Source organism: Oryzias melastigma, linkage group LG17, assembly GCF_002922805.2.
Source record: "Oryzias melastigma strain HK-1 linkage group LG17, ASM292280v2, whole genome shotgun sequence".
Lineage (NCBI taxonomy): Eukaryota > Metazoa > Chordata > Actinopteri > Beloniformes > Adrianichthyidae > Oryzias > Oryzias melastigma.
The window spans coordinates 1371988-1384726 of NC_050528.1; the positions used below are offsets into that span (position 1 = coordinate 1371988).

At 38.8% G+C, this 12739-nt stretch overlaps 1 protein-coding gene across 2 annotated transcripts in view; it reads right to left on the reverse strand.

The window, feature by feature from the left end:
* si:ch211-106h4.9 (rab effector MyRIP) overlaps positions 1-11362 on the reverse strand; it is a 25349-nt gene extending 13987 nt beyond the window's left edge. Inside the window, exons 1-4 of one of the 2 annotated variants that reach the window (XM_024274182.2) lie at positions 11129-11361; positions 10408-10569; positions 4979-5200; positions 825-961 (exon numbers count right to left, since the gene is read on the reverse strand). In XM_024274182.2, coding sequence (XP_024129950.1) covers positions 825-961; positions 4979-5200; positions 10408-10517 — 469 coding nt within the window. In that variant the 5' untranslated portion in view covers positions 10518-10569; positions 11129-11361. Of the gene's footprint in view, positions 1-824; positions 962-4978; positions 5201-10407; positions 10570-11128 lie in introns of both variants that reach the window. The other variant, XM_024274181.2, reaches the window with a different exon arrangement.
* Between the last annotated feature and the right edge of the window lie 1377 nt (positions 11363-12739).

Genomic DNA, 12739 nt, shown 5'->3' on the forward strand with positions numbered 1-12739 from the left:
TAGACTCAGACTAGGCTCAGACTAGACTCAGACTAGACTCAGACTAGACTCAGACTAGGCTCAGACTAGACTCAGACTAGACTCAGACGAGACTCAGGACGGTTGACAGCACAGGTCAAGTTTGAGTTTCTTGCCGTGTTTGTGAGTCGACATTCAGGGAGGGCTGAGTTGAGGTCAAAGGTCACAGCTCCTCTGGGGAGGGACGGATGTTCATTTTGTGTTCATGTCCTGTTTTCTTTGTGTGAATTTGTTTTTAAACGTTGTGTTTTTTGTGTGTTTAATATGTATTTTATTTGCTTTTATGTTAAGCCCTTTGCGTTTGAGTTGAATGAATAAAGTTTGAGTTCTGCTAAAACAAGAGAACTCCAGACTTCCAGACATTGATCCACTTTAGTGGATGAACATGTCGGAGCAGAAGCTGCAGGATCAAATCTGCACAAAACCATATTTTCAGTGATTGCATAATGCAGACCCTAATCCTGCCTGTGTATTAGTATTAGCACCGGGGGCTGGGACTCCCTGGAGGTCCAGCTGAAGGTTTTTCATCATGGAGGAAAGCTAAACCTGTTTCCTGACAGCCAGCAGTGAAGTACAGACGAAACCAGAGGCGACTTTGGACCTACGACTGTTTTTGAAAGGTTTTGATGGAAAAGCAAAGACGCCAATCAGAATGTGAAAACAATCAGCTGATTTGGGGTTTTTACACCTAAATGTTCAAGTTAAAACTGTCAGTAATCTGCTCCAGCCTGGATAGATCAGATCAGATCAGGATCTTCCCTCCTGCAGGAATAGCTAACCCCCCCCCCCCGTCAGAGGTGTCGTACCCGTGAGCTCCGACAGCGCGCTGTGCTCCGCCAGGTGCTTCCTGTAGAGCGTCTTCAGCACTTTGGCGCTGCCGAACCTCTTGAAGCGCTTCTTCACGTTTGAGTAGAACCACTCCAGAGACAGCGCCTTCAGCAGCCTGAGAAAGAGAAGACGGCTTCACTTTAAAGGTTTCAGTCAGAATGAACGGAGCTGAGAAACTCAGTCTGCAGACACTGTAAACACAGTTCAGACCAGAAGGAATGTTCAAACATCTCACTTCACTTGGGTTCCTAAAGTTTGATTGATTGGTTTATTTCAGATTGTGAAAAATACATGACAAAACACAATTATTTCAAACTCATAAAGAAATAATGAAATGCGTTGATTAGAAAATAGAAAAAAAACAAACTTTTGTCACATTTGGTTCTTTAAATTTGGTTATTATTAATTAAAGTCAAGTAGAGTTTATTGATTGCTTGAAAAGGAGAAGCGAACTTATATAATCCCATCCCATCCTACTAAAGTGTGATTTATGTTAAAATATATACATTTTTTTCTCTTTCTAATGAAAATAAATCGCCACATATTTTTTAATAATTGATATTTGATTCATGTTAATAACTTTTCTATTGAAAATGATCTGTACATATTTTTAAATTTGTGTTCCTGATTTTTTGAACATTTTTTCTATTGAAAAAAAAAGAATAAAATCATCATATATTTATGATACTTGCTATACATGAATGACTCTTCCAATGTAAAATAATCTGCAAACAAATATATTTTTGTTGACGTTTGACACTTGATTTATATGAATGATTTTTACTTTTGATAATAGATCTGCATACGCAATGACAAACTCTGAAATAGTGTTTTATCTTCTTACAGTCATGTGATTTATTGTTACTCGAGGATTCCTAATAACCTGAATCGATGCTGTAAAGACATAAATATCTGATCTTACGTTCTGAACCAGATAATGATAAATCATATAAAGATAATGTTATGATCGGGTCGGGATTATATAAACTCGTTTCTTCCACTCCTTTTCAGCCGATCTCTTAATCTCTAGTTATCCTGTGTTTCACACGTCTTCATGGATATAAACTTCTTATGATTGATTGTGTTGCACATTCATATTTTTTTCTTGATCGCTTGAAATAAATAATTTCTAATCTAATCTAATCTAATCCAGAAGACGTTTACAGTCAAGCGATTCTGTTCTGGATGGAGGGAGAGTCTGTAAAATCCTGAATCTGAAGAGCAATGTAAACCAGTTCTTTAAAGTCTGATATGTTTGGCTCCAAATACTAAAAAGAACATTTATTTCTCTTATTTCTCTGCAGAGTTCTGAGCGTAAACTCCATCCCGTTTTGGGAGCTACCATCCGTTGGGAGAACCAGTCCGACTCCACGCCACAGGAGACGCCGGTCTGTCCGTACAAACCTTCAGGTTCTGCATTTCTGTTTTACTAATCCGGTCCATCGAGTGATGACGAACCGTTTTATGTGAGGAATAAAGTGTGAAATCTGGAGTTTTACTGTTATTCACTTCACTAAACCTATGAAGTCAATCTGAAACTGACTGAACAGCTGAAGACAGATTAAACTTTAGAGATTTACAAACTAATAAAACCAGATTATTGTGATTTGGACTGATCAGATACCCTCTGTGGTCACATCGTTTCATAATCTGGATTCAATCATTCATGAAGCTGCAGATCAAGATCAGCATCGACTCACTTCACGTAATCTACTGTTTCTGTCCACGTTAAGATTTATTCATAAAACTAAAAGATGTTTTATGTCACAGTAAGTACAGTAGTACTAGTAGTACAGTCAGTACATTAAAAACAAGATTCCTTTATCTTACAGTCAATTTTTCAATTTCAACTTCCTGTTTCTTTTGCTGAAAGCGTTTCCCGTCGGGGTTCTTGTTCTCCTCGTTCATGTGAGGTTTCTCCAGTCCAGAGACAGACTTCATAGTTTGGTGCTATATGCCACATGCATCTTAATATGAACATGTTTGAATTCAAATTCAGTAACATTTAGTTGCTAGAAGTTTAAAGCTGAGGAAAGTATGGTCCTCTGGGGTTCTGTCTGCTATTCTTATGTACTACTCTTCCCTATTTTTTTTTTTTTATTCAGTTCTCACTGCTTCTGTTTGGTGCAGTGTGGTTCATGTGTTGTCCCTCTCTCCAACTCCCCGATTCCAGGTGGATCGCCTGTGCTCCTCTTTTTGGCCGTGGACCATGCCTCTGGCTCATCTTGGCTGTAGACCCCCCCCCCACCCATCTCCCAGTCCTATCTGGCTGAACTCTATTCAAATACGTTGTTGTAGAGATAGATAAGTTAATTCTTCTTTAACAGTCTCTTGTCCGTCCTACTGAATCTCTCCTTAATGCTTAATGTTTCTTCTTTTTTCCTGAATCAGGTTTTTTAGAAGTTTTTCCTTACCAGGAAGGAGGGTCTAAGGACAGGGATAAACTGTTTAATTTAATGTGTTTAGTTTAGCAATCAGCAATTGTTCATTTTTTATGACCGACTTTCTGCTTATGTAGAATTATGAAGCTCAATGAGTCAATTGTTTTGTGATATTTAGCTATATAACTAAAACTGAGCTGAATTGATGGCTCACCTGTGAGGTGGGACGGATTATCTCAGTAAAGCAGAAATGATCACTATCAATGGACAGAAATAAATATTTTGTTTTTTGAAAATATTTCAAATCTTTGAGTTCATCTTGTGATGAATTGGAACAAAAACTAAAGTGTTGCATAGATATTTTGGTTTTGTATCTATCTTCTGATGGTGTTGCATGATGGGTAATTAATAGGGCTGGGTTAAAAAATTGATTAATCGATTTGAATTGATTTAAGATTCACAGATTAATAATCGATTCACAAAAGATATAAATCAATTTAGCATATAAAGCTAAAGTCTGCTAGCTTGATGCTAACGTTCAATAGAATTTCCCTTAGAACGGCTAATGCTAACGCTCGGTCGACCAAAAAAATACATCGCTGACTAAATGAACATCTTTATCTACTTACAGGCATTAATTTTCCAAACTCTTTTAAGGAAATAATTTTTAAAGTAACTATTTGTGGTCTAAAACTTCGTTTTCTTCCCTCATACTTTCTTCTTCTTCTGGAATAAACTGTACTTCTACAGCGCGATCGCCACCTAGTGGCCAAATTGAAACTCCTTCCAGGAGAAGCAGAACAATGTTTACATGTTAATGATCTGAACATTTTAGTTCGAACTTCTCCTTCAGAGAATCCATGTAACTCTGGATGATATTAACAATTTCATTATTTCACAGATACATGATGTGAACTGGATTCATATGAATATATTTAAATTACATAGCAGATTTTTTATTATTTCTAAACAAATGTGTAAACTTAAAGTTGAATTGAAGAATCGAAAGAATCTGAAAAAATCTGAATCAAATCGATTTGAGCTCTTGTGCATCGAATTGTTTCTGGAAATTATAACTGATACCAGCTCTAGTAATTATCTACCTTTACATCTTGGCATTGAGAACAGCATTAATCCTGACCCAATTTTCAACTCCATTTGCAGGAATGCAGCAGCAAATGTTGATGAGACCTCCGCCATGCTTCGCTTTCTGCTTCCTGTGTTGTTTTGTTGGGTTTTTTGCAACTTTTTCTGCATCTTTTCCCCCATGAAGACACTGCTGGACATGTTGAAACTTCAAAGTGTATTTAATGATAATAATAATCTTTATTATTATAATGACTTGGATGTGTCTCTCATCTGCTACACTAAGTTCCCCTGAACAACCACTGACGCCCTGAAGAAATGGAAATAATTAGATGTTTTTTTCCGGTCATCAAGTTAAAAAGGATTTAGTCATCACTCAGGTCGTTTTACTGTAATTACACTGATACTCCAAACAGATTAAAGTTCCTTGGAATGATTCCTGTTTCCTTGTTTCAGGAAAACTCTCCTAAATGTCAGCAGGTTATTTGTGAAGCTCTCATCTTCCTCACCAGAAGAGGACACTTTCTTGATAGTTGGAGAGACAGAATTGAGAGAAAATCTACAGAGAACATTTCACTTCTCGTCAACATCTCCTAAACCTCAGACCCACGTCTTCTTCAAACCTTCAGCTTCTTCTACATGACAGACACAAACTCCGATCCTACCGGCTCTTCTGGCATGCGGAGCAGAGCCAGACTTTGTCCCGCTTGTGGTAGACCCGGCAGGCCTTGCAGACGTTGAACCTGCAGCTGCTGCACTGGCGCTTGGGGTTGAGCAGGAAGGAGAACGGCGAGCAGCAGCGGATGCAGCAGCGGCGGTTGAAGCTCGTCTGCTTGGACAGCAGCAGGCAGCGGGTGCCCTCCTCGTCCAGCTCCTGCTTCAGTTCACTGTGGGGGGGAGGAGTCCGGGAGGATGAGGAGGGATGAAGAAGGAGTGTTACTGATGTGGGAAAAGATGCTGGTGTGTTTCAGCAACAGCTGCTGCTGCACGGAACACAAGGACAGAATAAAAGTGGCTTAAAAATAAATGGATCAGAGTGACAGATACGGTTATGTAACTAGAACTCACATGATCATCTGACATTAAGCACATTTTTACCAGGGGTTATAAACTATTCAAACTAAACAATTGTGAGTCCATGAAAGATAAATCAAACTTAATTTTTTCAATCATAAAATTGTACCCAGTGATCTTTTAATTTTGATTATGACGTTTTTAGCCTAAGTAAAAAAAGCTTTTATCTTTTTTTAAAAACATTTTTATGAGCAGCAGCTCATTAGAAATACAATTCTGTTTACACAGAGAAACCCCGCCCCCTCCCTGTCACTGAGAGCTCCGTTTGTGTGCTCATAGCCTCAAGCTAGCATTAGCTCTACAAAAATAATGACGATCAATATTGGATGAATCCAGTCGTACCGTTTGAAGCCAGCTCGACGAGCGCGATGTTGAACGCTCATCATGTCTCGCACAGCTAATCGTGAACGGACAGGGTGAGCACAGGGGGAGAGGGGGCTTTGGCCCCGCCCATTTCAGTAGCTGCATCATCAGTCTGAGCGTTTTCTAGCATCCAGTTTTCTGATCCAGCGCGAGTTGAATGAAGAAATACTCAGAAATGCAGTTTTTAATCATAAATCATTTTCTATAGGTACTCTACTACAAGAAAAATGCAGCAAGAAGATAAAAACATTAAGACCATTTTCATTGGAGTGAGTCTTAAAGCCCTAATTGTCCTTACAGGTGAATGCAGACAGTCTGCAGGTGAAAATGGTCATTTTGCATTTGTCTTTTGATTATTGTTGCCTTTAGTCTGTTGTGTTTTATGACATTTCGTTGTTATAACTTGTGTTTGCTATTTGTGTTCAACGCAGGTTTATGAATGGACTTCTAAATATAAAGTGATTGATGTAAAATAAATAAAAACAAAAATTGTTTTTATTTATTTTTTTATCAAAGTTAATATCTGGGATCTACGTACCTTTTTCAGAAGGAGAAATAAAAAACAAAAGTAACAAACATCAAAACGAGACATTTAAATGAAGCTCTTGTGTCTCGCTGCACCACATCTTCTCTCCATCCCTCTTTAACATTCTGTAACTTTCAACTGTTACCACGACGCCTGTTTTTATTCATATTTATGTTAAAAAGTTACGCTTTTAAAGTTTTAAAAATGTAGTTTTAGAGTGTTTAATAAATGTTTATCCCTTTCAGCCTACGACTTAAAGTGTGTTTTGGATTTTGACTCCTTGTTCGATTGAGTTTGACACCTCGATCCAGTGGATTCTACAGCTTCTCTCCATAAACTGATGCAAGCGTCTGTCTGAACATGTGGAGCTTCAAAACTGTCTTTTCTTCTCTGACTGCCTTCTTCTGAAATCCAGGAAAATATGGATTGGACAGAATTCTGCTGTTGTGTGCTGGTTTTGTAGGGACAGATTGCATAAGAATATTTTCTTCCATTGTTCGAGGCCTAAGAGAAAAGTTAATACTATTGTACTTTGATTTTTTTTTGTTTGTTTTTTGTCAACTAGCACGAACAATGAAGAATTCCTTTATTTCTACTAGTGCATTCACACCAACCGCGGCCGGCATGGCGGAGGCCTCAAGTTTCAATGTTAAGTCAATTCAAAGATGCGATCTGCTGCGGCGAGATTTTGGTGGCGAGCTTGACGTGGCCCATCTACCAATCAGGGACCCAGCGTTTGTCACGTGACGATTTCAGTGACTAGATCAAAGAGTAGAAATAAACATTCAAGATGCGAGGATTTCCTCATGGACTTCCATCCACTTTCTCAACCCGCGGAGCCCGCTAGGCTCACAGAAACTCTCCCAGTTTCTGCAGGGATCGCTCTGGCTTCATGAGCTTATGATGTTTTTCTTATTTTCATCAAGACAATTATAAAAAGATCCTCCAGTTTGATTTTTATTTCCCCCTGTTGGGTTAAAGCTCAAACTGGACCGCAGACAGACGGAAGTAACGTTTGAAATGACCCTCAGGTTCAAGAGTGAATCACGCAGAACCAGAGAGATCTGAATGATCTGGTGGAAACAGATCTTTGGCTGCAGATCTCTCCAAAACATAAAAACTCAAGCTGCTCGCTCAACATCATCCACCTAATGGATTCCAGAACATCTGTGGCGGTTGGTCCGCGGCAGGAGCATCAAGGCGTTGAGCAGGAAATCTGACAGGCGTCAAAAGAGAGGCGGCAGACGAGACTTTGATCCGCCTGCCGCGTTCGGTGTGAATGTACCGGTAGAAAGACTGCAGTGACAGTAAAACTGTAAATGGTTTCTTTGGGATCTCAGTGACGGAGTTGAAGTTTAATCCTCTTTGTGATTAAATTCCGTTTTGTAAGTCTTGGTTTGTGTGATCCCTGATGTGGTTTCAGCAGCAGTAATGAATCTCTCTGGGGAGTTGACTTCTTCATGACCAGTTTTCAGACTTGAACTGCACCAGCGGTCTCACTGACCCCCCCTTAAAGGAATGACTTGTATGTTATTTCATCTGTGAGCCGCGTTCCTCCGTGTTCAGAGGAAGCTCGTCGGCGTGCAGCAGGAAGGAGCCCGGCTTCCCGTGAGCCGCTCTCAGAATACTTCAGAAATACTTCAGGAAATCTGCAAAACGTGACTCAGTCCAGTCAGACAAGTACACAGTTCTCCTGTACCCTCACACACTCTTTCAGAGTAGTTTTTGTTGACTTTAGCTGCTAAAATGCTACGATAAACAGAACAAACAAACAAATGTGTCTGCTGTTTGCTACTTCAGCTACAGCAAAAACAAATGATGCTGCTTCCTCCTACTCAGTACTTACATTGTACTTGTTGTGTATTCAGGTGGTACTATTTGGTTCATACTTGCGTAGTACCTACTGGGTATTTACACGTTGTGTTAGTGTGTCTTTAGTAGTACTTACCACATGTAAATACAAATAAAGTACCTAGAATTTACATCTTCACTTATTGTATGATTGATGGTATTTACTAGATGTAACAAGTTAGCAGGTAAGCAGAAACTACTTTTGCAGTACTATAAAAGAAGCCCAAATATTTATTTTCTGCTTACTTAACAAGTTTATGCAAAAGGTCAGAGGTCGTCTCTGTAACTACCGTCTCATTTAAATGGTAAATACCCCAAAACTCCCTAAAGCTTAACATGTGACTCTCACATACAATAAATGATACTTTCTGTGTACTTACTCTGCTCTCATTAATATACCCAAAGGTACCATCTTCTCACATATGTTGAGTGCCATGAAAAACACAAACTTGCTAATTAAGTAGAAAATATTTTTTTCTCAGTACTTCAAAGGTAGTTTCTGCTCACCTGCTATCTTAGTAAATACAATGAAAAAATGAGGAAAGACGTAAATTCAAGGTACTTTTTTGTACTTACCTCGTTCTTTCATATGGTAAGTACTAGAAAAGACACAGCATGTAAACACCCAGTAGATACTATGCAGAAGCCCAGTTTGTACAGCATAAATACCAAGGAGGTACCACTTAAGTATGAACCAAATAGTACCACATAAATACACAGTACAATGTAAGTAAACTGTAGGTATACAAAAGTATCATGTAAATACCCTGTAAGTACCCATTACGTACAAAAAGTACAGTATAAATACAACTTAAATACCCTGAAAGTACCAATTTTCCCCCCTCCCTAACCCATCTCGGTTTATGGGTTATATTTGTGTATTCTAATTAATTTCCTGCTTGTATTTATCTAGTATCCCATCTTTAAACAAAACATAAACTGACAGTTTCTTTTTCAACACAAAAAATTATGGGATAGATTCTACTTTGGGCAAAAAAAAGGAGGCGTGTATTTGTTGTAGCCCTAAAGCTACGTTAACTCCGCCCTCAGCAACACATGTTCAATGACCACTTACATTAAAAAGTAAATGTGTGTATAATAGGGCTGGAAATCACTGGTACCTCAGAATACAATGTGATACATGGATCACAATCTCGATGATATTACAGTACGGGGATAAGTGGAAAAAAAAATCTCTAATAACTCGTAATATATAGAAGAACACATTTTTAGGACAAATATTGCCCCATATATTTTTTACTTCAACACAATCATAATAAACAACTTCTTATTTTGTGCAACAAATAATAAACACTTCAGTGAAACATTGCTGAAATCAGTAATTCTGTCTTTGACACCAACTGAATTGGAATTATCAGTAAAATGATTCAGTGTTAGCAACAGTAAACATGAACAGCAGTGTCACTACTTAGTGCAAAACTGTTATAAAGAACAGAACAAAAATGAAATAATTCAAGTAGCTGCCAGACACATTGGTGCTTATGACATCCAACCTGGCAACGCGCTCCCCCTATCTACCTCCAAAGGAACGTCTCACCAAAGGATAATGAATATAATGTTTTGGTTCCTCTTTAGAGGAAAATCAAAGATCAATACTTGGTGAGAGCCAATCGCTGGACGTGTATATCGTAATATTGATATTTTGGCACGACCTCTAGTGTATATGGGAGCTTTGGGCTTCCGCGTTTAAAACTCTCGGGTTCACGAATCACTACGCACGTTTCTATGACTGTTTTCAGACTCACGCAGTCATTGAACACACATCTACAGTGAAACCAGGTCAAACTTGAACCAATCAGGGACTCCGATGTGGTAGCCACGTACATATGGAGGGAGGTCCTTTTAATTTACAGAAATACTGTTTGAAAATTGATCGTGGAGGAGAGATGAATCATTGTGATTTGTGTCCGCCTGGAATAGAGGTGTGAAAGAAAAACGCTGGAGAAAGATTTTCAAGAGTTACTCACTGAATGTCTCAAAAATCCTAAGATGCTCTTTCAGCTTTCATGCTGTCTGTGGTTGTTTCTCCAACAATGATAATCAGCTGATCCATCACATGATGGAAGAAGAACCCATTGCAGTTTTTGAGCAGTCTACCTAAAACACTCGTATTCTTCTTGTTGACATGAACTGTTAACAGACTTGATTCTGGTGCTAAATGACGAGCTCCATGTTTTTCTGCCTCTTCCATCAGTTTTTCCCAGGATTTTACTGATTCACCCCTTTAGGAAATCAGACCCTCGAAGGTCCAGAGCTGACCTGAGACGCTCCTCCTCCTTCTTACGGAGCCTCATGTCTCTCTGCACCACCTGCAGCACATGAGCCGCCTCCCCGTCCGTCAGTCCCGTCAGGTCCAGCTTCCGACCCATCACTGCCCCCCAATGACCCCGGACCCTCAGATCAAACGGTCACCATGAAGATCTAAACAGAGACGTGAATATAGCAGGTAACTGGAAAAAATGACTGCACATTCCATCATCAGAGTGTTTGTATCCGTTCAGAAATTGTTTTCTGAATTATGAGAAAAACAAGTTTATTTTGAGACATCATTACATATCACACTGAGAATGCCCTACAGAAACTCTTTAACTTTATGTGTCTAAAGTCAGAGAAAATACAACGGATAAAAGAAACTAAATTTCATGTAAAATAAACTAAAATTTGGGTTTTTGTCTGCAGTGAAGCAGTGAGAGCTGAAATATCAGCACAGACTTAAGGAACAATAAGAAAATGCTGATCTGAACACAGAACAAAGAGTTCTGTGCATTACAGACTAAATTATTTTCTGTTTGAAACAAGGAAAAAAGTTTGAAAACATTTGAACTTTAACATCCAGGAAACTACAAATTATTATTAGTTTGATTAACATAAAAGCTTAAGACAGTTTGATGAAATATGAAGCATTTTAAATGAAATCACACCTTATATGACTTTAAGCTAAAATTTTAATCTGAAGTAAGACGACTTTAAAACAACTCACCTTTCAGTTTGTGTTTCCCGTTTACTCTTGTCGCTGTGAGCTCACAACATAAATCAAGTGAACTCCTGTTTCCACTTCGGCTCCTAAAATCATCTGAGGAGAAACAGCACAGAGCCGAGTAAACCTCATTTCCAGCACGTGTCCTTTTGCAAACGTGAAGTGACCACGCCCCTTGGTGACAGGAAAACTGGATACATTAAAAATTTAATGAAAAAAAATGATATTTAAAAATTTTAAAAGTAAAAGGGAAATATTTAAGTGATGATGACATAGAATTAAAAAAATGGAATAGAATGTAGAAAGTAGAGAGCAGTTGGATATCTGAGGACATCTAGTGGCCAATAGGAGAACTACAACAACTGGTGAAACTCAGCACATTGTGAGCATTATTTTTGTTTTTGATTTGTTTTTTAAGTCCTCTGGTAGCTCCCTCTATATATGTATATATAGAGGACATTTTTTTCCCCCTCGAAATGTGTTAAAAAAATGTTTAAGCCACAGATAAACATGCTTTCTTATTTCTGTTCCCTTTCATTTTCCCCATATTAGAACTTATACTTAAATATTTTACTTTGTTTTATTTTTACTTTTTATTTATGGAAATGTTTGCATGTTTACAGTAAAAGTGGGGTCATCTGGACCCCACCTGAGTCACACTGGACGTGGAAGTGCTGCGACGCAGCGCGGAACAGAGGCCGCTTCCATTCCTGCCCCTGCCTATGGTGTGGCTCATGCCAGGCGAGGAGCTGATGTTTTTTTGGGATAATTTTGAATATTTTAGCAATTTTGGGTCTTTGATCATCAAGTTCAAAATCTTCCAATTAACCTATAAGGCTCTGAATGGTGTGGCCCCATCCTATATTAGAGATCTCATAGTTCCTTACCAACCAGTCAGAACACTTCGCTCACAGAATGCAGGACTGCTTGTAGTTCCTAGAATTTCTAAAAGTACAGTTGGAGGTAGAACCTTCAGCCATCAAGCCCCTGTTCTATGGAATAAGCTCCCAGCTCATGTCAGAGAGGCCAGCACAGTTTCTACCTTCAAAACTAGCCTTAAAACATTCCTCTTTGGACAGGCGTTCTGCCAGGCTAGCTAGTAATCATAGGATAATTAACATAATGCTCCCCTACTGGAAATAATTATAATAATTTACATACTTCTCCAATATATGCTTGAAATGCTAAAAATATGTAGATTCTCTACATTTGAACATAGAAGGTTGCTAGATGTTAGAAGCTGACAGGCACCAAAGTAACGTCCGGGTAAAATCAGATGCCCCTCCCCGTTTTGAGCAGAAGTAGATTAAAAGATAGACGGTGTGTTAAGGAAAACCATTGTCTCACCAGTCAAATGGTGAATGGGCAGACTTTGTGGTGCCCTTTCTTAAGCCGACATGACTGTAAGACTGTGTGGAGAAAGATAACTGTAAAAATGGTGGCTTCCTTGGAGAGGTACCCCATACCAAAACTGGAGGATCTGTAAAAACTGCACTTTCACAAGGAAAACCGTTCTCTAAACTGAGTCATGCTTACCAACAAATACTGCTGGATGAGGAGTCCAAAAATACGACTTTTCACATACAACAGGCTACCATTTGGAGTAGTATCTGC